Below are 25852 nucleotides of genomic sequence, written 5' to 3' on the forward strand. Positions count from 1 at the left end.
GTGAGAACAAACCTAATACCCCCCCTCCAACACACACAAACAGACATGCCCCTTTTTATAACATATTTATTCATTAAACATACGTTTCTTTTTGAAAGACAAAAGCTATTAGCACTTCAAAGTAGAACGCTTTTTTCACTGCTTTTCATAGAAACAGTGCCACAGTGTTATGGAAAAAAACCCATTAACATGCCAAATTTAATTAACTAACTAAATATTCCATTAAAGCTCTTTTCTGCTCCATCAGTTTTGACAATAGGTATATAAATACAATATGTTGATGACTGACCTTCAAACTAGTGTTTTTGCTTTGTTAATCTCTGCTGTGGTTTGAATACCATTGTCCCGTGTGCACAAAAAAGCCTCCTACCTACGGAAGCTGGATGGATGACTAGATGGGTCAAATGAGGGAGGTCAAATCCTGACATTCTTACTCAAGCAAAATATCCTCTGATGTCAGTAGGAATTTTGACTAGATGAGGATGGAGGTGTCAAGCTTGCAAGAGGCTGGATAACTCCTGCAAGGTGCTGGATACCATCAAATCCCATTGGTTACTCTGGGAGTTGAGGGTTATTATAGTAAGCTCTTCAGGGCAGGGATTGTCTCAGTATGGGTATGTTTCAAGCTGGGGGGTGGGATGTCCAGCTTGAGAAGACATTTTCACACTAGCTCTCATCAAGCTGCTGCAGCTATATTCTGTTTTGAGCACACTGGCTCAATGAGAGCGGCTCAATGAGAGCTAGCATAAGTATGTCTCCCTGAGGTGGGAATCACACCCCCAGACATACCCGTTGTTATGTGATGTAGCAATGGTTACTTTTGTATCTCCCTCCTGAACTTCGCTGTGCTTTCCGTGCTGGTCTGGAGGATCTAGGCCTGGGTCTTCTCTGCATGACTTTAAAGATCCTATGGCACCTCCATAAGAGCAGGGGTTTGCTCAAAAGTCCTTGATGAAGTTCCATTATCCCATGGTGGTTCTGTGTTCCCTTTGGTTGCCACCTCTCTAATCCAGAGGCTGCTGCATTTTAGTGGTGCTGCATGTATGTAGTTTGTAAGGCCCGCTGGGGTCTGTTGAGGTGAAAGGCAGTGCCTTTAAGACAATGTTATATTTGCCTTAAGCAAAAGGACTTGCTATTTCCCTGGTCAGTCTCACTTTTCCTGCTTCTGTCTGTCTGAAACAGGCCATGGCACTTTTACTTTGAAAAGAAATAAACAGTGGATCTTTATTGTTCATTTCTGTCACAGGGTGACTGGCCCTTGAAAGGGAAATTGGTTCAGCCTCACCTGTGGGATACTTAGCTTACCTCCTCAGGTAGAGAAAATGAGCAAAGTCACATAACAGGCAGCCATGTGGCTAAATCAGAGTGTAGATTACTTTGACCCATTAAACTTTTACCCCAAATTGGGGAGATTGCAGATTATGTATTCCTTACGCCACCCTTTCCTAAACCGAATTTCGCACCCCTTGATAATCTGTACCTTATTCCCTGATAACCAGAAACTTCTATGCTTAAACTCTGTACTATTTTCTTTTTACTTCAACATCATCTTAATAAAATTATTAAATCTGAAGAGAAGCGCCTGAAGACTGACCAGGAGGAAAGAAAGACTCAATATAGGAAGCAGTGGGAGTTGCTGATAGATAAAGAGTAGTGAGAGGTTCAAAGAGTCTGGGAGTGGCATGGGGCTGAGAAGAGAGACTCTGAGGAAGAAGGGGCTGTGACCAGACTGGGAGGTTGGGTGATCCAGAGTGTGAAAGGAGAAACAGAGGTAGTGGTTAGCACAAAGCCAGACCAGGTAGGCAGTGCTGTTACAATTTCCATTATGATGTCACTAACACCAGTGATCCTACTTTTGCTGCAAAAGGCCCACCCAATGGGCTGAGCTCCTCAGCTAGTGGGAGTTGAGAGCGCTCAGGAAAAATTGGTCTGGAGCTTTCAGGACTGGGCCTCAACTAAAGAAGAAAATCTTGGGTGGGGGCTTGTCTGAAACTTCTATTTAAGCCCCAGGGTGAAGGATGGGATTTTCAAAACCAGTCAGTATTGGCCTAACTCTGGTCTTATTGAAGTCAACTGTAAAGCTCCCACTGGGAGTAGGAGTAGGGTGATGTAACTGCCTCAAATGTCTGTCCGTGCAAATGGAACATTCTGGACAGAATGACAGGAATAGTTGTACTGGTGAGAGGTATAACTGAAAGATGTCCTGGTTCCCACTGATACAAAACTGTCACCTGGACAAAGCAAGTAACTGCCCACCAACACACTAGCAGCATGCCAAGATAGCAGATGAGTTGCATATGCTTAAAAATATAATACACTTTAAATAATGCAAAAACTTCAGAGGGAATGACTGTCGTAGTGTTTTGATGTGGAAGCAATGAGCTGGGACAGCCATGTATGTATAAGAATGTGATCTGCTGTGTTTGGAATGAGATGAAATGTTGAAATCAGGTGCTCCTGAAAATAAATTGATTAATCAAGGAGGCCTGAGGAAAACAAAGGCATTTACCAGCAGTCCCAATCATACACTAAGGAGGTAAAACTGAGCTGATAGGCTTTTATGGCCATCTCTCTATGAATCTATCTGCCCAGGTGCTTATTCTGGTGTCTAGCACTGTAATAGCTGAGCACTGCTTCCCCAGTAGTGTGAGCAGTTCAAGGACAATACTTCACTTTTCTATTCTCAGGAAGAAGAGAAACATCCATTCTTTGGACAGTGCCCTTGGGGCTTACAGTTAATTTTAAGGATTGGTTCCCATAACCTGCCTTGCTCATGAAAGAATGTCTTTGGAGTGAAGGTAATTTTTGATGGTGACTCAGCTAGTGCTTCCTTAGGTGGCTTCAGGGAGGTAAGAAGGCATTTAGTAAGCCAGTTTATACCCCAACGAAATGTCATCAAAAGGTCCATTTTCTCAGCAGGGTGAGAGACGGCCCCATCACCCATGTGCATTAAGGTGCAAGACCCACTACTTCCCAACAGCAGAAAGCTACTTTCAGGCCTATTGACCAGTAGGCAAATAAATCACTAGGAAGTTAGAAACAGATGCCATTTATCCTGTATCACAGCTTAGACGGAGAGTTTATTTTTTATAAAACACTTTCTTTTCATCAAGCAAAATAACAATAGTAACACAAATACAAAATACACTTAAATTGCAGTCTTTAATTTGTGTGAATGGGCTACTGTATTATAAAAGTTTTTTTTTAAATTAAAATATTCCACACTTGTGATTACATTAAATATACCCTTAAGTGTGTGTCTGCCAAAAGGATAAAGATATAAGTAGTATTTTATTTTGGGCTATCCTCTTCTAAGGGTATGTCTTCACTATCCACCGGATCAGCGGGCAGCGATCGATCCAGCGGGGATCGATTTATCGCGTCTAGTCTAGCTCTCCCGTCGACTCCTGTATTCCAGCTCGGCAAGAGGCGCAGGCAGAGTTGACGGGGGAGCAGCAGCAGTCGACTCACTGCGGGTAAAGACACCAGGGTAAATCGATCTAAGTACCTCGCTTTCAGCTATGTTATTCACGTAGCTAAAGTTGCGTAACTTAGACCAGGTCTAAGAGTAGAACTTGGCCCTATGCATCTACATCTACATCTGTATTGTTGACAAATCTCAGTAATGTTATTTTGTCTCCATTAAGCTGATTTGTGGACAGTTAAAGCTGCAGCTCTTTATTTTAGCTATAGAATTATAGAGCTTTTCTGTGTGTTTCCATTTTCAGAATTAAAGAGAGAGGTTGCTAGCTAGGACTGGTGTGGGAAAAAGAACACAGCTGAAGGCCATTTATTGTCCGTTAACAAAGCTTAGAGCACCCACAAATTACTCCCATGTATTCCAAAATCTTCACGGAAAAAAAACAGGGAAACAAAGAGAGATGTATCTTTTTTTTTTTTTTTAAATTAGACTGTAGTTAATTGTTGGTCAATAATCAGAAGGACCCTTTGTGAGCTGTTGAACAGAAAAGGAAGGAAGGTCCTTGTGCAAAGACAAAAGAAGCTTTGAACAGAGCTCTGATTGAAAGATGGCAAATGCTAATTATGTGTGGGTGTGACAGAAGTTAATATTCACTGCCTCTGCCCACCAAGGGTCTACATTCACTTTTTTAAAGAGCTGTAATTTGACACCACATTTAATATTTTTATTTTTAAAGCAAAACTAACTTAAGAGGCTCCAGCTGTTAGAAATATCATATGCTCTAATCTGGTATGGTTTCCAAGGGGAAAAAACAGGACAGCCCTTAGCAACAAGTCCTGGGTTTCAGCCTGTAAATATTAACAGATCCTATTAAGAATAAATCTCTTGCTTACAGGATTTGAATAATCAAAGTACATTTTATATATGCACACATGGGGCTTGATTCTGTTCTGCTTATGCTAGTATAAATCAAGAGTGACTCCAGTGAGAACAATAGAGTCATAACAGTGGACCACCAGTGTGGGAGGAGAATCAGACCCACAGTATATGATGTAATGGCTAGTCTATCACTGCTGTTTTCTGACTGGGTTTTTACTCCTGCTGCTGCTCTTAGCATTTGTATCAGCTAGTGGAGTTTCTTCTTTAGCCTGAAGTGGGAGAAGCCTATAGTTTTGGAGCAAAAAGCCTGATGAGGGCCTGACTCTTCTCTCACACAAGTATAGCCCCCTCACTTGTGGAATTACTCCTGTTTACAGTGGTGGAAAGGCTCAGTATTTCACGCAGAGTGCTGTCTGTGAGCAATGTAGCTGCTGACCATGCTGTCTGTACTGCATGCATGATGAACATGAATTTGTTACAGATGGGCAACCTGGTGGGCTGATTTAAATAATTTAGTTTGTTACTAGATGGGCTATGGGTATTCACTACTATGAACGCCATGTGGGTGGGAGCACTCAGTGTAATTTGTGAGGGGGAGTGGCCCTTTAGAAGGACTAGGCATGCCCAGGAAGGACATATTCAGCAGTATCTAGTGCCATCAGCCCGGGGGCCGGGGTGGGGGGAGGCCTAGCTGTGTCTTATTCTCAACCTTTGGTGAAGCCAGGTCTGGGGGCACATGACCCTGGCGGCTACATCCTTCCCCTCCCAGGAAGGCTGTGTGGATTAGGACCTGTAATGCAAGATGCAGTTTTTCAGATAATCTGGATTGTTTGCAATGGAAGAACAATAAGAGGTTTAGGGTGTTGTCTTTCAGAAATCATGTTTTTGTTTTTTTTATGTACAATCTGCTAAACAACCTGAAATGATCCCTTTAGGGGAAAAAAATAGGTGGGAGGGAAGGCATTTTAGGGCTTGTCTATACTGGGAATTATTCTGGAATACCTACTCCTGATTAATTCAGTGCGTGAACACTCTTAATTCTGAATTAGTTTAATTCACTGGAATAAGAGCATCCACGAGGGAGTTAATCAGGAATACTTCATCTGTTTTAAATTCATACCCTTGTTTATTCTGGATTAATGTTCATGTGTAGACAAACCCTAAGTGTAACATTGCCAGACAGAGGATCCTAATGGAAACACGTTGGGTCCATAGAGCCCAAGCATACTTTCAAGCTTGTAGGCTGCACAAAAAGCAATACTGAGCCCAGAGTCCCAGCATTAGCTCAGAACAGATTCACTTTCCCATGGGGGAAAAAAGCACACTACACTCTCTTTTGAAGTGCTAATTGTGCTAAATAACACAGAATCATTATCCAGGTTTTACCAACCCCCCAGTTTTCCCTCTAAATACAAACAATAATACTAAGTTATGAATTACTCTGAAAATTAATCACAGTTGTTCTGACTCAGTATGAAAAGTCAGTGAGTTTCACAAGTGATGTTTCAGAACATTGATTAATAAAACTAGGAAATGTCTGGACATTTTTTTCCTCAGTGACCTACAAACTGTATTCTCAAGAAATCTCATTTAAACAAACAAACAAACACCTACTGTCTTGGTAATTTAATGAAATGTATTTTTCTTTTGCACCCAAGAAGAATTGAATCAAGAGAGACCTAAACCTGACTGAAAGCCTCTCTCTGTAATGATTTTGAATTCCAAGTTCACCCTTTTGGCTTAAGTTGGTATGTGAGTGGAAAGGGGATGGCCCAACAGATCATTCAATATCTCATTGTGCTATCATGCAAGACACCAAGGTTTGGAAACCACGCACACATCTTGGGCTTCACTGCAAAAAAAGGTATGTTTTTGCAGCAGTATAACTAACGTGTGTTAGCAATCCTGCTGTGGAATCCTGTTGTAGACAAGGCACCCGTATGTTTAACCATGAGGTAGCTAGATGAGGTCAGCACTGTGCTTCCCCGACCCCACCAATCTGTGGTTGACCTGGTGGTAAGACTACAGTGCCTTGTTGTTACTAGGATGTTACCGTGGGAGGCTAACACGCATTAGTTGCGCTTCGGTGAAAACATACCTTTTTTGGCAATGAAGACAAAGCCTTAGAGTGCCAAATTCTGTGCTTAGATCTGCAAGCATAACTCCTGTGGAAGTCAAGAGGGAGCTATGTGAGCACATCTGACAGCAGCATCTGGCTTTGAAGAATAGCCTCTGTCAAGTTCACTTCCCAAGTTGTTCCCAGTGAAAAAAGGATTACTTCTTAACTCTACTTCCTCCTTCTGCCACCTAGGTGCTCAGGGAAAGCGTAGCTTGACAGAGATAGGGATGAGAATGAGTTTTGGAAGTGGAGTGCCATACCCAGGCCCTATGGCGGTGGGATGTACCTTCATTGGGGAGCAGAGGGTCCTGCTTCCTTTCTGGATGTGTTGGCCTATTTTACTGTCTTGTCATTTAACACTGATCCTTGCAGAAAAGACCTTGCTGAGTGTAGTTGTATTTTGTTTTAATCCTCTTGGGTCATTCCGCTGTCCTGCTGTGATTTATTGCCCTGTAAAAATATTCTGGATAACCTAATTCTGTTAAGCCTGTGGGGGTTATTCCATGCTGATGAGAATCTCATTCAGCTCTTTGTAAAATGTTACTCCATTTCTTTAGTTTCTCACTGAACTGGCTCATCAAAAGGAAGAATATGATGGGTCTGATCCTCGTCTTATGAGTGCAGGGAGCTGCCCCCATGGCTGCATATCTGGGCTAGGAGCCTTAATATTCTCTCAATGTAGTGTAATTTACAGAATTATATCTCACTGACAAATAAAAAGGATCAGTTCCAACTCTGTTCTGTATAGAGCCAGTAGGAAAATTTCTACAAACACAAGACAAAGCTTTGACCAAAACAAAAAATGAACATTTTGAATGTTTTTCACAAAAATTGCTCCCTATTTTCCAAACTCCTCTGTGTCATATGCGCAGGGGAACATATACAGCCCTTATTTATGCCTGTGTAACCTCACTGCAGTGAATGGAGTTGCATGGGTTTGTCAGAGGGCAAAAATATGTCCCACTGTCTGTACTTTGAGTCTAGAATGGTGACACTAATGTTCTTTAGTGCCTCAAAAGGAAAGATACAAGCAGATCTTGCTTGTAAGCTAAAATGCTGTGCCGTGCTCTGAGTCAATTTAATTTCACCCTTGTGTCTCAACCAGTGGGAAGTATAATGAATAGAAGTCAATCTGCTTTGTATGTGTGGCTAGAGGTTTTAATGAGGTTCCCCAACCCCCCACCCCAAGTCAGGACTCTTCCCTGTATGAAAGCACAGAGCAACAGTTTGGGGAGCATTACTGTCTTCGGTTCTTGCAGTCTCCCAGCTAAACAAATTAGAAACAGAATATTTTTACACTTGCTGTGTAATTTGCATCTGTGCTGTAAATGAGATAAATGTCATTTGAAAATGACAGAACAAAATTAAATCTTTGCAAGACTGTGTTAACTGATATTGCTCTTAATTAGTATTGGGTGAAATGTTGACATGCTTTACTCAGTTTTAAACAGGAAAACTCACATTGGGTTTCAAGGGATGTTTGCCTAAGGGCTGAGTAAAAGGTCTCAGGATTTTACCGTTGGGGCCAAATTTAGGCTTCTACTCCATTTGCTCTGTGGCAGCTGGAAAGCCATTTTTAACTGGTTACCTGGGAAATCCCTTTGTGGAAAGGGCATCTTTCCGTTGGCCCCTAGTGTGTGGGGTGTTATCCAGAGAGCCTCTGTGCTTTGGCTACCAGAACAGCTCCTTGGGGCCATGAATAGACATAAAGTAGAGAAGCCTTTGGACTAGGGCTGTTGGTTAATCGCAGTTAACTCACGCCATTAACTAATAAAAATTAATCTAGATTAAAAAAATTAATTGTGATTAATCGCACTGTTAAACAATAGAATACCAATTTAAATTTACTGAACATTTTTGGATGTTTTTCTACATTTTCAAATACATTGACTTGAGTTACAACAGAGAATACAAAGTGTACAGTGCTCACTTTATATGATTATTTTTAATTACAAATATTTGCACTGTAAAAATTATAAACAAAAAACATAGTATTTTTCAGTTCACCTCTTACAAGTACTATAGTGAAAGCTCTTTATTGTGAAAGTGTAATTTACAAATGTAGATTTTTTTTTGTTACATAACTGCACTCAAACACAAAACAGTGTAAAACTTTAAAGCCTACAAGTCCACTCAGTCTTACTTCTTGTTCAGCCAACCACTAAGACAAACAAGTTTGTTTACATTTATGGGAGATAATGCTGTCCGCTTCTTATTTCCAATGTCACCTGAAAGTGAGAACAAGCATGTGCATGGCACTTTTGTAGCTGGTGTTGCAAGGTATTTACGTGCCAGGTATGCTAAACATTTGCACGATTAATCACGATTAATTTTTTTAATCACTTGATAGCCCTACTTTGGACTGGTCTCATTTACATCAGTGTCGCAGGCTAGTCATTTACAGGAAGTTAGACCCAGCCTCACTTGTGATGGCTGGAGATTAGATGGCCTTGTTTAATTATTAAACCAAGCTGGGAAGGGTCATGGGATGCCTACAAAAGGCTGTGAGAGCTCAGCTAGGGAGAGGGAACAGCTGAAAGGTCCTTGGGTCCTCTGGCAGGTCCCGGAAAAGGGTGGTCTGGTAGGGAACTGTAGGGAATTGTAGAGTTACAGGAAGGAGGATGGCTCTTATGATTGGCCCTAGGAGAAAGGAGATTCCCAGATGGAGAAAGCCCAGAGTCAGTGCACTGTAGGAGAACAGCAGGAAAACTGAGAACTGAGCCCAAGGAGAACTGAGAAGATCCTTTTGTTTATGTTATACTTGGAACTGTTGTCTTAAGTTTTTTACCAGCACCTTGTCAGGTGATGCAGAGAGAGACTACTGCTTGGGAGAGTTTCCCTGGGTGGAAACTAAGGCAGGGTGAATAGTGCCATGGTGGTCCACAAGGGGGTGTTGCTAAGGCTGACCGTACCACACAGAGATTGGATCAATCTCAAACTTGTCCCTGAATCTGGGGGCTAAAGGTGGTGAATAGACACTGTTCCCCCAACCCCTACTCAAAGCTGCTTTCAATGAGATTTAGACTCCTAAGTCATATTTGAAATTTTTATCCTTAGTGTCTCAATTCCCCATTTTAAAAAATTGAAATAATAATAGTGCTTTCCTACACAGAGGTTACTGTGAGAATAAATGCATTAAAGATACCATGGTAGTGGAGGCCACATAAGTACCTAAGGTAGGTAGAAAGAGAGACTTGGTGATGACCTAACAAGTAATCACTCTGAACACTTATGGGTGACAGAATCTGGTCCTTAATTATTGGGCCAAGTGATGTCCTCTGTTATTGGGCCAAGGGATGTCCTCTGTAACTTTAGAGAGATCACATAGGTGTAACTAAGGGTTGAATTGTGGCTATTATGTTGAAATCCTAGTCAGCACAATCCTGTCTGACTCATGCTCATTATGCAGGTTCAAATGTCCATAACTGCTTGCCCCTGATAAACGGTGAAATGTCTCTGAAAGGATGGTGGGTAATTGCTGTTGTCATTTTAGAACCTTCCTTAAAGCTTTAGAATGAAACCTTTGCGTATAGCCTCCAACAATAGAGACCACCAGGTTGCCAGTGCAAGTTTGTTCCCTTCAGTATATCTTCTAGCAAAGTTAAGACTCTGAAGGGGGACTCAGGAGCTCTAGATTCTATTCTCAGCTTTGCCACAGACTTCCTCAGGCAAGTTATCCATGCTCTGTGTCTCAGTTCCCCATCTGTAAAATAGGAATAATACTTCCTTTCTCCCACCCTTTCTGTCTTGTCTACGTTGATTGTACAACGGTTGGGAAAGGGATTATCTCTTACTATGGGTGTATATGTAGGTCCTAGCACAGTGGGGCCCAAATCTTGGTTGAGCACCCTGTAGTACTAATACTATTAATAAAAAATAGTGCTTTGCTCAAGGCTGGAGTTTCCATCATTTCCCTTGGAAGATTGCACAGCTCTATCAATTTCAATGTCAGGAATATTTTTTCCCTGGTATCTATATCTAAAAGTTCCCATTCTATATTGCATCCTTTTACTCCTAGTTATTCCCCCTTTGTATCATCCTAACCTTTAAACCTTTGTATATTGTTGGGAACATAGAATTGTCAGACTGGATCAGACCACCTGGTTCATCTAGTCCATTATCCTGTCCCCAATAGTGGTCAACACCAGCTGCTTCAGAGGAAGGTGCAAGAAACACTGTAGTAGACAATTATGGTAAAACCTGCCCCAGGAAAAGTTTCCACCTAACCTCCAATCCTTAGAGTTTGACTTACGGCCTGAAGACTTCCATCCCTCCCAAAATTCTTGCTTGTTTTTTTAATATTGTATACACTGGAGATTTTCATTATCCATATAAATGTCTGATCCTTTTTTTAATCCTGCTGCTCTCCTGGGCCTAAGTGATGTCCTATGACAATGAGTTCTACAAGTGTGATGACTGGCGTGCATGTGTATTGCCTTCCTGTTCCTGTTTGTTTCCTGGTTCCTGTTCCCTGAATTCAGTGCATGTGTATGTAACATTGGGTGTGTGCAGTTACTCAGGGGCTGCTGCTACATACCTGCCATTTGGACTGTTACGTTTTGTTCAGACTGTTGCTCTGTTAACTGGTTCATGGTTATTACATGTTTTGTTTGACCACCTGCTTGCGTGTCTGCTTCTGTTTGCTCGTGTTTGGAGATTGCTGTTCTAGGGAACTTCAGAGCATAACAGGCTAATAGTGCACTGTTTGTAAAAATATTGCCATCTTGGGTTTTGAGTTTGCTCAATTTCAATGACTGTCCCCTGGTTCCTGTATTACCAAACAGGGTGAATAGCAGTTCCTGATCTGCCTTCCCTATACGATTCATTCATGTCTCCTATCTAAGGCAAACACTCCCAATCCTTTCAGTCTCTTTTCACATGAAAGCTTTTCTATGCCCTAAATCATTATCATCACCCATCTCCTTCCTCTGCTGCTGCTCAGTGATATGGGTATCTGGTGCAATGGAATAAAGGGTCACAATCTGGCTTTATTGGCAATTAGCATTGAACCCCTGGTGGAAGGGTGTGTGTGTTTAATGAAATCTTGTAGGCAGTCCTATAAAGTGCACTAAAGCTAGGTCTACCCTGTGAGCTAGAAGTGTGATTCACAGCTTGCATACATATACTGGGCTCTAACTCTCATTGAAATAGCACGAGTATAAATAGTAGTATACCCGCAGTCCCATGGGCAGCGGAAGATCGGCTTAGCTATACTGAGTACGAACTTGCCTAAAACCAGTAGGCATGTGCTTGGTAAGGCTAAGCCATATCTCCACTGCCACTGCCCATGCTACTGCAGCTACACTTTTATACACATGAGAGCTAGTGTGAGGATCTGCAAATTGGAAATCACACTTCTAGGGGCATGGCTACTCTAGAAACTTCAAAGTGCTCCCGCGGCAGCGCTTTGAAGCGCGAGTGTGATCGCGCGCGAGCGCTGGGGGAGAGCTCTCTCAGTGCCCCTGGTAATCCACCTCCCAGCGCTCGGAACCTGTCCACGGTAGCGCTTTAAAGCGCTCAGACTTGCTTCGCTCAGGGGGTGATTTTTCACACCCCTGAGCCAGCAAGTTAGAGCACTATAAAATGTAAGTGTAGACAAGCCCTAGGTTGTAGTGTAGCCATAGTTAAAGATCGGATTTTCAAATGCACCTGACTTAGACTCCTCAGTCAGTTTTAAATTTTTTTACCCTAAATGATTTTATGTATTTATTAAAGGCCAGAGTAAGGCCCCCCAGTCCTTACCCACTTTGAGTAGCATCCGGCTCTTGGAGGAATGCACCACTCACCCTGAATAAGAGAGGCAGAGTGTGGCCCTAGCTGTAAATGAAATGCAGGCTTTTAAGGCCTTAAAAGCAGTTACTGCAAAAGTACAGCAACTGCCTCTTCTCAGACTTTGTACTAAGCATTGAATCTGTGCATTATGAAGGAAATGAAAGGTTTGCTTCATTCTTTTCAAAGGAGTTTTGATGTGTGCAGGAGTCAGCTGTGTTAGAAGAGCGTACATTATGTTCGTCAAAGTGTTCATCAACAAATAGGCAATGTGAAAAATGTTCATTATTAGCACATATCATTGCTGCTACGGCTCTTGAGAGGAGGAACCGTACTCAGCCATAAAAATCTGCTCCAGGCTGACAATTTGCATTCACTTCAGTTCAGCCCAGAAATGAATAAATTGCAGATTCTAAAAGAAATTAATTAGGCTGTTTTTAACAAAAGAGGACCCCTCTCCCGCAAAAAGCAGCACCTTTGATCCAGATACTGTTTTGCTTTCCCCTAACTTAACTTAAAAGAAGAAGGTTGCATTGAAAAATGTATAGCCCATTCACTGCTAACCAATGACTGAAGAACCTGATCTTGCAAACAAATTCACACATATTTAAGTGTGTAATCTCATTGACTTCCGTAGAGCTACTCACAAGCTTAAAGTTAAACAGATGTACGTGTGTTTCCTGGATGATGGCAACAGTGAAGATGTGCCTTAATGCATTAATAACCATTATTAGGGAGGAAAATACTAGGTTAACTCCAGAAAAAGTTTGAATCATTTTGAACAAAAGATGATGTTCTTTATTTGTTTACAAAACACATTTGAAAATGTCTTTTATAATCACTTTATATATACCGACCCACGTATCACACCAACCAAATGCATGTAACTGGAATTTATATAGCTAATGAATGTGTATCTTCCCTGCAAAAGTACAGGATGGGTTTGTGTTCACTTCTAAATAAAAATAATTGTCATTTGCATTGACATCCGTTCAAATTTACAATAGATTAATGCTATTAAAATGTAGAAGAAATTATTATATTCTGGTTTTTAGTTGTCTATTTTGAATACTAAAAAGTTAACTCCATTTATAACTATTTTATAATCAATTGCATTTCTTGGAAGAAAAAGTATGGCTCATTTCAAATAAGATCTTGTAGAAATCAAGTGACATCCTGTGATAAGAAACTAGAATGACTGGTGCAGGAAATGAAATCAGATATTACAGTGGAGTAGTAATCATGACTGGAATACAGGTATTGAAGGGTATGTGCTGTTCAGGAAAGGCAGAAATAAAGGTAAAAGTGGTGGAGTAGCATTGTATTTTAATGATTAGGTAGACAGTAAAGAAATTAGAAGTGATGGAATAGATAAAATGGAATTTGTTTGGGTCAAAATCACTTTGGGGAAGAAAGGTAATATAGGGTCCACTGGGATAGTCCTTGGGGTCTACTACAGACTCTCAGGATCCGATATGGATAGAGATGTCTCTAATATTTTTAGTGAAATAAATGCTACTGGGAATTGTGTGGTTATAGGAGACATTCATTTACTAGATATAGATTGGAGGACAAGTGCTACTAATAATGGTAGAGACCTTATGTTCCTGGAGGAGATAGCGGATAGATTTCTTCACCAAATAGTCACTAAACCAATAAGAGGTGATGCTATTTTAGATTTAATATTGATAAGTATCAAGGACCTCATAGAAGAACTGGTTGTAGAGGTCAACATTGGTTCAAGTGATCATGAGTTAATTCTATTTAAATTAAATGGAAGGATAAACAAAAACAGGTCTGCAGCTAAGGTCCTTGATTTCAAAAGGGAAAACTTCCAACAATTAAGGAAATTCGTTAGGGAATGGACTGGGTTGAAGAACTCAAAAATCTGTGTGTGGAAGAAGCTTGGAATTATTTTAAGTCAAAGTTGCAGAAACTATCTGAGGCCTGCATCCCAAGCAAGGGAAGGAATTCATAGGGAAGGGTTGCAGACCAAACTGAACAAGCATCTTGAAGAGAAAGCAGAAAGCCTATAAGCAATGGAAGAAGGAATGGATCAGCAAGGAAAGCTACCACTTGGAGGTCAGAAAGTATAGAGAAAAAGTGAGACCTGCAGAAAGCCAAGCAGACCTTGCAAAGGAAAGTAAAATCAATAGTAAAAGGGTCTTTAGCCATATAAATAAAAAGAAAACCAGGCAAGAAGAAATGGGACTGCTAAACACTGAGGATGGAGTGAAGATTAAAGATAATCTAGGTATTGCCCAACACCTAAGTGAATACTTTGCCTCAGTTTTTAATAAGAGTAATGAGGAGCTTCAGGACAGTAGCAGGGTGGCTAATGGGAATAAGAGTATGGAAGCATAAATTACCACATCCGAGGTGGAAACCAAACTCAAACAGCTTAATGGGACCAAATCGGGGAGCCTGGTTAATCTCCATCTAATAATATTAAAGGAACTGGCACCAGAAATTGCAAGACCAATAGCAAGGATTTTAAATGAATCCATCAAGTCTTGATTGTACCATATGACTGGACACCTGCAAATATAGTACCTACATTTAAGAAAGGAAAAAAATGATCCAGGAAACTACAGGCCCATTAGTTTGACCTCAATTGCATACAAAGTCTTAGAAGAAATTTTGAAAAAGAGAGTAGTTAAATGGTAAATGATAATTGGGTTAAAATATAACATGGTTTTATTAAAGATAGATCATGCTAGACTGGGTGGGTAAGTTAATATCTTTTACTGGATCAACTTCTGTTACTGAGAGAGACGAGCTTTTGAGATTATACAGACCTCTTCTGGTATTCCCAATATGGAGGAGGACTGGAATATCATACAGGAAAATTTGGACAACTTTGAAAACTGGAGTAATAGTGCAAAGTGCATGGTCATGAATTTAGGGACTAACCACAAGAATTTTTTGTATAAGCTGGGGATTTATCAGTAGGAAGAGACAGAGGAGGAGAAAAAGTTGGGTGTATTGGTCTGTCACAGCATGACTATAAGCCACCAGTGTGATGCAGCTGTGAAAAAGGCTTCTGCAATCCTAGGATGCATCAAGTGAGGTATTGCCAGTAGAGATCGGGAAGTATTATTACCACAATACAAGGCACTGGCGAGACCTCCTCTGGAATATTGTGTGCAGTTCTGGTCTCATATATTTAAGAAAGATGAATTCAAACTAGACCAGGTGCAGAGAAGGGCTACTAGGATGATCAGAGGACTGGAGAACCAGTCTTACAGGAGTAGACTTAAGGAGCTTGTCTTATTTAGCCTAACAAAACGAAAGACAGGGCAACAAAATGGCAGATGAAATGTAGTGTCGATTAATGCAAAGTAATGCACATTGGAAAACATAATCCTAACTATACATATACAATGATGGGGTCTAAATTAGCTGTTACCACTCAAGAAAGAGATCTTGGAGTCATTGTAGATAGTTCTCTGAAGTCATCCACTCAGTGTGCAGCGGCACTCAAAAAAGTGAACAGAATGTTGGGAATCATCGAGACAGGGATAGATAATAAGACACAAAATATCATATTGCCTCTATATAAATTCATGGTACGCCCATATCTTGAATACTGTGTGCAGATGTGGTCGCCCCATCTCAAAAAAGAATGGAATTGGAAAAGATTCAGAAAAGGGCAACAAAAATTATTAGGGGTATAGAATGGCTTCCGTATGAGGAGAGATTAATAAGACGGGGACTTTTCAGCTTGGAAAAGAAGCGACAAAGGGAGGATATGAAAGAGGTCTATAAAATCATGAGTGGTATACAGAAAGTAAATAAGGAAGTGTTATTTACTCCTTCTCATAATACAGGAACAAGGGGCCACCAAATGAAATTAATAGGTAGCAGGTTTAAAACAAACACAAGAAAGTATTTTTTCATACAACGCACTGTCAACCTCTGGAACTCCTTGGCAGAGGGTGTTGTGAAGGCCAATACTATAACGGGGTTCAAAAGGGAGCTAGATAGATTCATGGAAGATAGGTCCATCAATGGCTGTTAGCCAGGATGGGCAGGAATGGTGTCCCTTGCTTCTGTTTGCCAGACGCTGGGATTGGGTGACAGGGCATGGATCACTTGATGATAACCTCTCTGTTCATTCCCTTTGGGGCACCTGCCATTGGCCACTGTGAGAGGACAGGATAATGGGCTTGATGGACCTTTAGTCTGACCCACTATGACCGTTCTTATGTTCTTATGAAAGAGGAGGGGAGATACAATTGCTCTCCATAAATACATCCGAGGGATAAACGCCAAGGAGGGAGAGGAGTTATTTAAGTTAAGGACCAGCATTGGCACAAGAACAAATGGCTATAAACCAGCCATCAATAAATGTAGTCTTGATATTAGATAAAAGTTTCTAACCGTCAGATGAGTGAAGTTCTGGAACAGCTGTCTAAAGGGAGTAGTGGAGAAGAAAAATCTAACTTGTTTTAAGACTAAGCTTGATAAGTTTCTGGAGGGGATGGTATGATGAGATTGCCTACAATGCCATAAGGCCTATCCACGACTGCTATTAGCAAATATCTCCAATGGACAGAGATGGGCCACTAGATGTGGAGGGCTCTACACAAAAGTTACTACACAAAATTATTTCCCTGGTATCTGGCTTGTGGGTCTCACCCATATGCTCAGGGTCTTAACTGATCGCTATATTGGGGGTTGGGAAGGAATTTCCCCCCAGGTCAGACTGGCCGAGACCCTGGGTTTTTCCACCTTCCTCTGCGCCATGGGACATAGGTTTTAACAAGAGAAAATGGTGGATTATCTAGAACTTGAAGCTTTTAAGTCAAGATTTGAGGACTTCATCCAGAGGTTTTGAGCCTATTACTGGAGTGGGTGGGAGACGGTTTGTGGCTGCCATGCACAGGAGGTCAGACTAGCTAATCGTGATGGTCCCTTTTGGCCTTACAGTCTGAGTCTGTGATGAGTATCTATTTATTGTATTACCTCAGCAATGGTACAAAGTTGAGTGTAAACCGTAAAGGGTGGTTCTACTCTGAAAAAAGAGTATGTACATTTGCATCTTCTCGCTCAGCGTATTTGGTCCCCGTGTCACTTCAGAGTCACATAATTCATTTTACAGATTAAAATAATCATTTACTAGTTTTTAACTCCTGTGTAGCTCTTCCTCGTCAATGAGCTGGATTCTTTACGGGCTCATAAGTGTCCACAAAATTGTTAATAGAATTCTTATCTTTATTTTTTGAAGAAGGATTCAGGGGCCCTTGGACATTTTAGTTATTTTAGGAGTACCTTTCCATAAAGATGGCCTTAGGCGGGATGTGATCTGCCCAGATGGTATTTTTAACCTGTCATTGTGCTATCTTCATTCAGCAACAGTCAATTACTAGGCAGTGGCTCAAAAAGTTTTGGAGTGTAGAAAAATTACAGCCTGATGGAGAGTTTTTGTGATGCAGAGAACACAGGGACAAACTCAAGGGCTGATCCAAAGCTCATTGAACTTAATGGACAGACTGCCCTCCCTTTGGAATAGGCTCTCAAGCACTAGAAATTAAAATGACTGGTTGGGAATCTGCTCAGGCTTGCAACATGCTAGCTGGGACTGTAAGAAGAGGGGGAGGCAGTGTGCCATTCCATCTGATTATTTTTTTCAGTACCCCTCTCTGGCAGCTTGGGTTCCTGTTCTTGCTTGTGTCCCAGCATACCGTAAGAATGGGCATGGGTGAATGAGAATATTTCTTCTGACTTGTTTCAGAGTAGCAGCCATGTTGTCTGTATCTGCAAAAAGAAAAGAAGTACTTGTGGCACCTTAGAGACTAACAAATTTATTTGAGCATAAGCTTTCGTGAGCTACAGCTCACTTCATCGGATGCATGTAGTAGAAAATAGAGTGGGGAGATTTTATATACACAGAGAACATGAAACAATGGGTGTTACCGTACACACTGTAACAAGAGTGATCAGGTAAGGTGAGCTATTACCAGCAGTGGGGAAGGGGGAGCTTTTTGTAGTGATAATCAAGGTCGGCCATTTCCAGCAGTTGACAAGAATGTGCGAGGAACAGTGGTGGTGGTGGTGGGGGGGGGAAATAAACATGGGGAAATAGTTTTACTTTGTGTAATGACACATCCACTCCCGGTCTTTATTCAAGCCTAAGTTAATTGTGTCCAGTTTGCAAATTAATTCCAGTTCAGCAGTTTCTCGTTGGAGTCTGTTTTTGAAGTTTTTTTTGTTGAAGAATTGCCACTTTTAGGTCTGTAATCGAGTGACCAAAGAGAGTGAAGTGTTCTCCAACTGGTTTTTGAATGTTATAATTCTTGACATCTGATTTGTCCATTTATTTTTTTACGTAGAGACTGTCCAGTTTGACCAATGTACATGGCAGAGGGGCATTGCTGGCACATGATGGCATAAATCACATTGGTAGATGTGCAGGTGAACGAGCCTCTGATAGTGTGGCTGATGTGATTAGGCCCTATGATGGTGTCCCCTGAATAGATATGTGGACACAGTTGACAACGGGCTTTATTGCGAGGATAGGTTCCTGGGTTAGTGTTTTTGTTGTGTGGTTGCTGGTGAGTATTTGCTTCAGGTTGGGGGGCTGTCTGTAAGCAAGGACTGGCCTGTCTCCCAAGATCTGTGAGAGTGATGGGTCGTCCTTCAGGATAGGTTGCAGATCCTTGATGATGCGTTGGAGAGGTTTTAGTTGGGGGCTGAAGGCGACGGCTAGTGGCGTTCTGTTATTTTCTTTGTTGGGCCTGTCCTGTAGCAGGTGACTTCTGGGTACTCTTCTTATGCTCAAATAAATTTGTTAGTCTCTAAGGTGCCACAAGTCCTCCTTTTCTTTCTTCTGACTTTGTTTCTTTTTCTCCCCTCCCACCCTTCCCATATGAAATGGCAGGTGGACTGAGTGGGAGCAGTGTGAAAATGAAGTGGAGAGAGTGTGTGACTCAGCAGTTGAGCTGGGAACTTCTGAGCAGAAAGTCAGCTAACTGGGCTCAAACACTCAGGTGCAAGATTCCCATTCAGTTCCCCCAGAGATTAGGATAGACCCTTATGGATTAATGCACCAGAAAAAGTGGCTGTTTGTTTTTCTGCAGGCTTATTTACAGTAGAGAGGAGGAACACAAAATGGTTGGTTTGTTCTCGGAGTTTGTACAGAAACTCACAGAGCAAAGGAAGGATGTCCTGGTGGTTAAGGCACAGCCATGGGTCTCAGGAAATCTGGGTCCAGAACCTGGTCAAGACACTTGATCTCTATGCTTCAGTTTCCCATTTGTAAAACAGAAAATAATACTTCTGCTTATAGGTTGATCCCAGTTGGGAAGCCCAGGCACTGCCTTTATGCTAAAACTAATTAGTATATTTTCTTAAATTCATGCTCTGTACGGAAGATGCTGTGATTTCAATATGTTAGTAATTACATAGTGCCTAGCATGATGAGGCCCTGACCCTACCTAGGGCTTCTGGTGCAATTAAAATATACAAATAAGTGGTAATAATACATTTATGTAGTACTAATGGACTGACAGCACTGTGACACCTATTCGAATCTTGCTCTCTGAAGTGCTGTCTACCGTGGATCTAAAATCCAGTTCCCTTTTGCTGCTCCCCACACACAAAGAGAGAAGAGTGACAGATTAAAGGAGTTGGCGGATGTGATTGCAGAGCCATTGGCCTTTATCTTTGAAAACTCATGGCGATCGAGGGAAGTCCCGGGCAACTGGAAAAAGGCTAATGTAGTGCCCATCTTTAAAAAAGGGAAGAAGGAGGATCCTGGGAACTACAGGCCAGTCAGTCTCACCTCAGTCCCTGGAAAAATCATGGAGCAGGTCCTCAAGGAATCCATTCTGAAGCACTTAGAGGAGAGGAAAGTGATCAGGAACAGTCCGCATGGATTCACCAAGGGCAAGTCATGCCTGACTAATCTAATTGCCTTCTATGACAAGATAACTGGCTCTGTGGATGAGGGGAAAGCGGTGGACGTGTTGTTCCTTGACTTCAGCAAAGTTTTTGACACGGTCTCCCACAGTATTCTTGCCATCAAGTTAAAGAAGTATGGGCTGGATGAATGGACTACAAGGTGGATAGAAAGTTGGCTAGATTGTCGGGCTCAACGGGTAGTGATCAATGGCTCCATGTCTAGTTGGCAGCTGGTATCAAGTGGAGTGCCCCAAGGGTCGGTACCTCGGGCCGCTTTTGTTCAATATCTTCATAAATGATCTGGAGGATGGTATGGATTGCACCCTCAGCAAGTTTGCAGATGACACTAAACTGGGAGGAGAGGTAGGTATAGGACACAGAGTGACCTAGACAAATCGGAAGATTGGGCCAAAAGAAATCTGATGAGGTTTAACAAGGACAAGTGCAGAGTCCTGCACTTAGGATGGAAGGATCCCATGCACCGCTACAGACTAGGGACCAAATGGCTCGGCAGCAGTTCTGCGGAAAAGGACCTAGGGGTTACAGTGGACGAGAAGCTGGATATGAGTCAAGAGTGTGCCCTTGTTGCCAAGAAGGCCAATGGCATTTTGGGATGTATACGTAGGGGCATTGCCAGCAGATCGAGGGACGTGATCGTTCCTCTCTATTCAACGTTGGTGAGGCCTCATCTGGAGTACTGTATCCAGTTTTGGGCCCCACGCTACAAGAAGGATGTGGAAAAATTGGAAAGAGTCCAGCGGAGGGCAACAAAAATGATTAGGGGACTGGAACACATGAGTTATGAGGAGAGGCTGAGGGGACTGGGATTGTTTAGTCTGCAGAAGAGAAGAATGAGGGGGGATTTGATAGCTCCTTTCAACTACCTGAAAGGAGGTTCCAAAGAGGATGGATCTAGACTGTTCTCAGTGGTAGCTGATGACAGAACAAGGAGTAATGGTCTCAAGTTGCATTGGGGGAGGTTTAGGTTGGATATTAGAAAAAACTTTTTCACTAGGAGTGTGGTGAAGCACTGGAATGGGTTACCTAGGGAGGTGGTGGAAGCTCCTTCTTATACAGGTTGACTGTGTGTTATATGAAGAAGAACTTCCTTATGTTTGTTTTAAACCTGCTGCCTATTAATTTCATTGGGTGACCCCTGGTTCATGTATTATGTGAAGGGGTAAATAACGCTTCCTTATTCACTTTCTCCACACCAGTCATTATTTTATAGACCTCTGTCATATCCTCCCTTACTCATCTCTTTTTTAAGGTGAGCAGTCCCAGTCTTTTTATCTCTCCTCGTGTGTCAGCTGTTCCACCCCCCCTAATCATTTGCATTGCCCTTCTCCACACTTCTTCCAGTTCTAATACAGTAGGACCTCAGAGTTACAAACACTAGAGTTATGAACTGCCCAGTTAACCACACTCCTTATTTGGAACCGGAAGTATACAATCAGGCAGCAGCAGACACACACAGACAGAAAGACACGCACACACAAAAAGCACAAATACAGTACAGTATGGTGTTAAAAGTAAACTACTAAAAAAATAAAGGGAAAGCAGCATTTTTCTTCTGCATAGTAAAGTTTCAAAGCTGTATTAAGTCAATTTTCAGTTGTAAACTTTTGAAAATACAACCATAGCATTTTGTTTAGAGTTACGAGCAACCTCCATTCCCCAGGTGTTCATAACTCTGAGGTTCTACTGAATATCTTTTTTGAGAGGAGGTGACCAGAACTGCATGTGATAATCAAAGTGTGGACATACAGTGGATTTATAGAATGGCATTATGACACTTTGTCATATCATCTATCTCTTTCCTAATGGGTTCTTAACATTCAGTTAGCTTTTTTGACTGCCGCTGCACATTGAGCAGATGTTTTCAGAGAACTATCCACGATGACTCCAAGATCTTTTTCTTGAGTGGTAACAGCTAATTTAGACCCCCATTATTTTGTAGGTATAGTTTGGATTATGTTTTCCAATGTGCATTAATTTGCATTTATCAACATTGAATTTCATCTTCTATTTTATAGCCCAGTCACCCAGTTTTGTGAGATCCCTTTGTAACTCTTTGCGGTCACCTTTGGACTTAACTATCTAGAGTAATTTACTATTGTCTGCAAACTTTTCTCCCTCACTGTTTCCCCACTTTTCCAGATAATTTATGACTATGTGGAACAGTACTGGTCCCAGTACAGGTCCTTGGGGGACCCTGCTATTTCCCTCTCTCCCCATGAAAACTGAGAGGTTTCAGAGTAGCAGCCGTGTTAGTCTGTATTCGCAAAAAGAAAAGGAGTACTTGTGGCACCTTAGAGACTAACAAATTTATTTGAGCATAAGCTTTCATGAGCTACAGCTCACTTCATCGGATGTTTATTCCTACCCTTTGTTTCCTACCTTTTAACCAGTTACTGATCCATGAGAGGATTTTCCCTCTTATCACATGACTGCCTCCTTTGTTTAAACCCTTTTGGTGAGGGACCTTGTCAAAAGCTTTCTGAAAATCCAGGTACACAATATTCACCAGATCACCCTTGTCCACATGTTTTTGACCCCCTCAAATAATTCTAATAGATTGGTGAGGCATGATTTCCCTTTACAAAAGCCATGTTTGCTCTTCCCCAACATACTGTGTTCATCTATGTGTCTGATAATTCTGTTCTTTATTATAGTTTCAGCCGATTTGCCTGGTACTGAAGTTAGGCTTACTGGCCTGTAATTGCCAAAATTGCTTCTGGAGCCTTTTAAAAAACAGGTCTTATATTAGGTATCTGCCAGCTATCTGGTACAGTGGGTAGATTTAAGTGATAGTTTATATACCACAGTTAGTAGTTCTGCAATTTCATATTTGAGTTCTTTCAGAACTCTTGGGTGAACACCATCTGGTCCTGGTGACTTATTACTGTTTCATTTATCAATTTGTTCCAAAACCTACTTTATTGACATCTCAATCTGGGACAGTTGCACAGATTTGTCACCTAACAAGAATGGCTCAGATGTAGGAATCCCCCTCACTTTCTCTGTCGTGAAAACCCAAGCAAAGAATTCATTTAGCTTCTCCACAATGGCCTTGTCTTCCTTGAGTGCTCCTTTAGCACCTGTCATCTCATGGCCCCACTGATCGTTTGGCATTCTTCCTGCTTCTGATGTACTTCAAAAAATGTGTTGTTAGTTTTTGTGTCTTTTGCTAGTTTCTCTTCAAATTCTTTTGTGGCCTGTTTAATACTTTTACACTTTACTTGCCAGAGTTTATGCTCCTTTCTGTTTTCCTCAGTAAGGATTTGACTTCTAATTTTTAAAAGAAGTCTTTTTGTCTCTAACTGCCTCTTTTACTCTGTTGTTTAGTCATGGTGGCATTTTTTGGTGCTCTTACTGTTTTGTTTTGTGTGTGTTTTTTTAAATTTGGAGTATACATTTAGTTTGAGCCTCAGTTATGGTGTCTCCATGAAGTTTGCTGGCATTTCACTCTTGTGACTGTTCCTTTTAATTTCTATTTAACTAGCCCCCTCATTTTTGGGTAGGTCCCCTTTTTGAAGTTAAATGATACTGTAGTGCAGAGATCGGCAACCTTTGGCACACGGCCCAAAAGGGAAATCCCCTGGCGGGCCAGGACGGTTTGTTTATCTACAGCGTCCGCAGGTTTGATCGATCGCAGCTCCCACATCCCTTGGCCCACGCTGCTTCACGCAGCCCCATTGGCCTGGAGCGGTGAATCGCGGCCAGTGGGAGCTGCGATCAGCCGAACCTGCAGACGCTGCAGGTAAACAAACTGGCCTGGTCTGCAAGCGGATTTCCCTGATGGGCCGCGTGCCAAAGGTTGCCGATCCCTGCTGCAGTGGGTTTCTTTGATATTTCCCCTTACAAGGATGTTAAATTTAATTACATTATGGTCGCTATTACCAAGCGGTTCAGCTATATTCACCTCTTGGACTAGATCCTGTGTACCACTTAGTACAAAGTCAAGAATTGTCTCTCCCTTTGTGGGTTCCAGGACTGCTCCAAGGAGCAGTTGCTCCAAGAAGCAGCCATTAGGGAGATGAGGGAAAGACGGAACAGAGCAGAAGGAGAAAGGGAGAACTTAACTAGATGCGTGAAAGAGGGCAAGAGACAACATAAAACAAGAAGAAAATGAGGGCGGGAACATGCCACCAGCAGATGCACTCACTATTTTCAAATCTAAACTTATTTCTTAATCTCTTAACCACATCTTCAAAAAAGCATACCTTTTTGGGCCAGCTTATTCCGCCCTGTGGCTCATCTGCCGTATTCCACCCCAGAGATGGTTGCATTTCACCAGGGGGGATTGATTCCTACGGTATAGGCAGCTAGAGCAATATGTCCACACTTGTCTTGTGGCTGCACTTGAACATTTCCCATTGAAAGCCCATAGTTAACTTAATAAACTCATTTGGGCTCCTGTAGAATGAAAGGCTTTAAGAGTTCCTTATTATTATTTCATTTTTCATGTGGTTTTTGATCTGCTGTTAAATGGCTTCAGGTGGTTCTGCAACTTCCCTCTACTTGAAAGGACTCTCAGTTCATTTTGATTCTGGCTTTTGTTTCTCTTGACGTTTTCTTTCTTTGCTAGTCATTAGAGATGATCTCAGACAGCAGCCTCAAATTCTAGCACCACTAAACATGAAAGATGGATTGAGACCTCATCTTTGTGCCTATCCTTATTCACTGATAATGCCCACTTCCCTACATTACAATTTCTACATCTCCCCAGAGATCACGTGCCATCCCCACTACTGAACCTCTTCCACAGCCTGCATACTGTGCTGAGGACAATCACCTACTAAGGTAAGTTTGGATGAAGCTAAGTCTGGGTCACTTAGCTTCGTCCAAACTGACACTTCTGGGGTAGCTTAATAGCAAGGAAGGCAGTTTTAAGGATGAGCACAGGTATCTCTGGATTGTCATCTACCACACCAGCATCTGGCCAAGCATTTGAAGTCTTTCATTTTTGGAGCTAAAAAGGGATTTTTCTTTTTTGTTTGTTTGTTTGTTTGTTTGTTTTTCCCTTTCAGAAGGGAGGAGGGGATGAGATAGATATTGCTCCAACAATAGACTGAAGAAAAGTAAGTGGGCACTTTCTATCTATAGGTGCATTTATGTAAGATCCTATATTCAGGGTTCCAGTGTGTCACACAATTCCACAGCTGCAGAATTGTGTTCTAAGTCTGAACTTTAATTTAAAAAGGTAAAATCTTTCTAACCCTTTCTGATGACATAGATAGCATGGAAAAGGGAACCAAGTCTAAGCAGATCATGTGATATCTTCCTGTGTTTACAGAGAGCCTGAAGCAATGGTTCTGAAAGCTATAAACTTCCCCATTCCTCTCAATTAGGGTGTTAACCGTGAAACCCTAAAGGTGGTAGATTAAATCCCAACATTGTTAGTTATTTCAGCACTGATCATTTTAGCAGGAACATCTCGCTAATATGCATATGCTGCCATCCCAAGCAGATTCACTGAGTACTGAAAGTCTCAACTGTATCAAAACTTCTAGTTTCCTTCCACCCTCCAACTTTTATGAGGCATTAGGTGTTTTCAGTGCAAAAATGAGCAGAATATTGAAAACTGAAAATGTGAGGACAGTGTCAAATAAACGGAATTTAGTGTCAAAACAAATACGACAGGGGATTCAGCACCTCTGAAAATCAACTCTCTGGTATACATATTGATTCCTTTTTGGGGAATTTCTTTTTCTCTGCAACTGAGACAGTAATCAAAGCCTGTTCCAGCCTCTTGT

General features: G+C 41.6%; 1 protein-coding gene across 8 annotated transcripts in view; it reads left to right on the forward strand.

Annotated features, from left to right (window-relative positions):
- Positions 1-25852, forward strand: part of PTPN5 (protein tyrosine phosphatase non-receptor type 5) — a 140594-nt gene that overhangs the window by 61269 nt on the left and 53473 nt on the right. The window contains exon 1 of one of the 8 annotated variants that reach the window (XM_084632334.1): positions 2759-2798. The exons of the other annotated variants lie outside the window; for them this stretch is intronic. Coding sequence (XP_084488460.1) covers positions 2774-2798 — 25 coding nt within the window. The 5' untranslated portion in view covers positions 2759-2773. Of the gene's footprint in view, positions 1-2758; positions 2799-25852 lie in introns of those variants that run through there. 8 annotated transcript variants of the gene reach the window in all.

The sequence above is a fragment of the Lepidochelys olivacea genome (assembly GCF_965140295.1).
Source record: "Lepidochelys olivacea isolate rLepOli2 genome assembly, chromosome: 6".
Classification (NCBI taxonomy): Eukaryota; Metazoa; Chordata; order Testudines; family Cheloniidae; genus Lepidochelys; species Lepidochelys olivacea.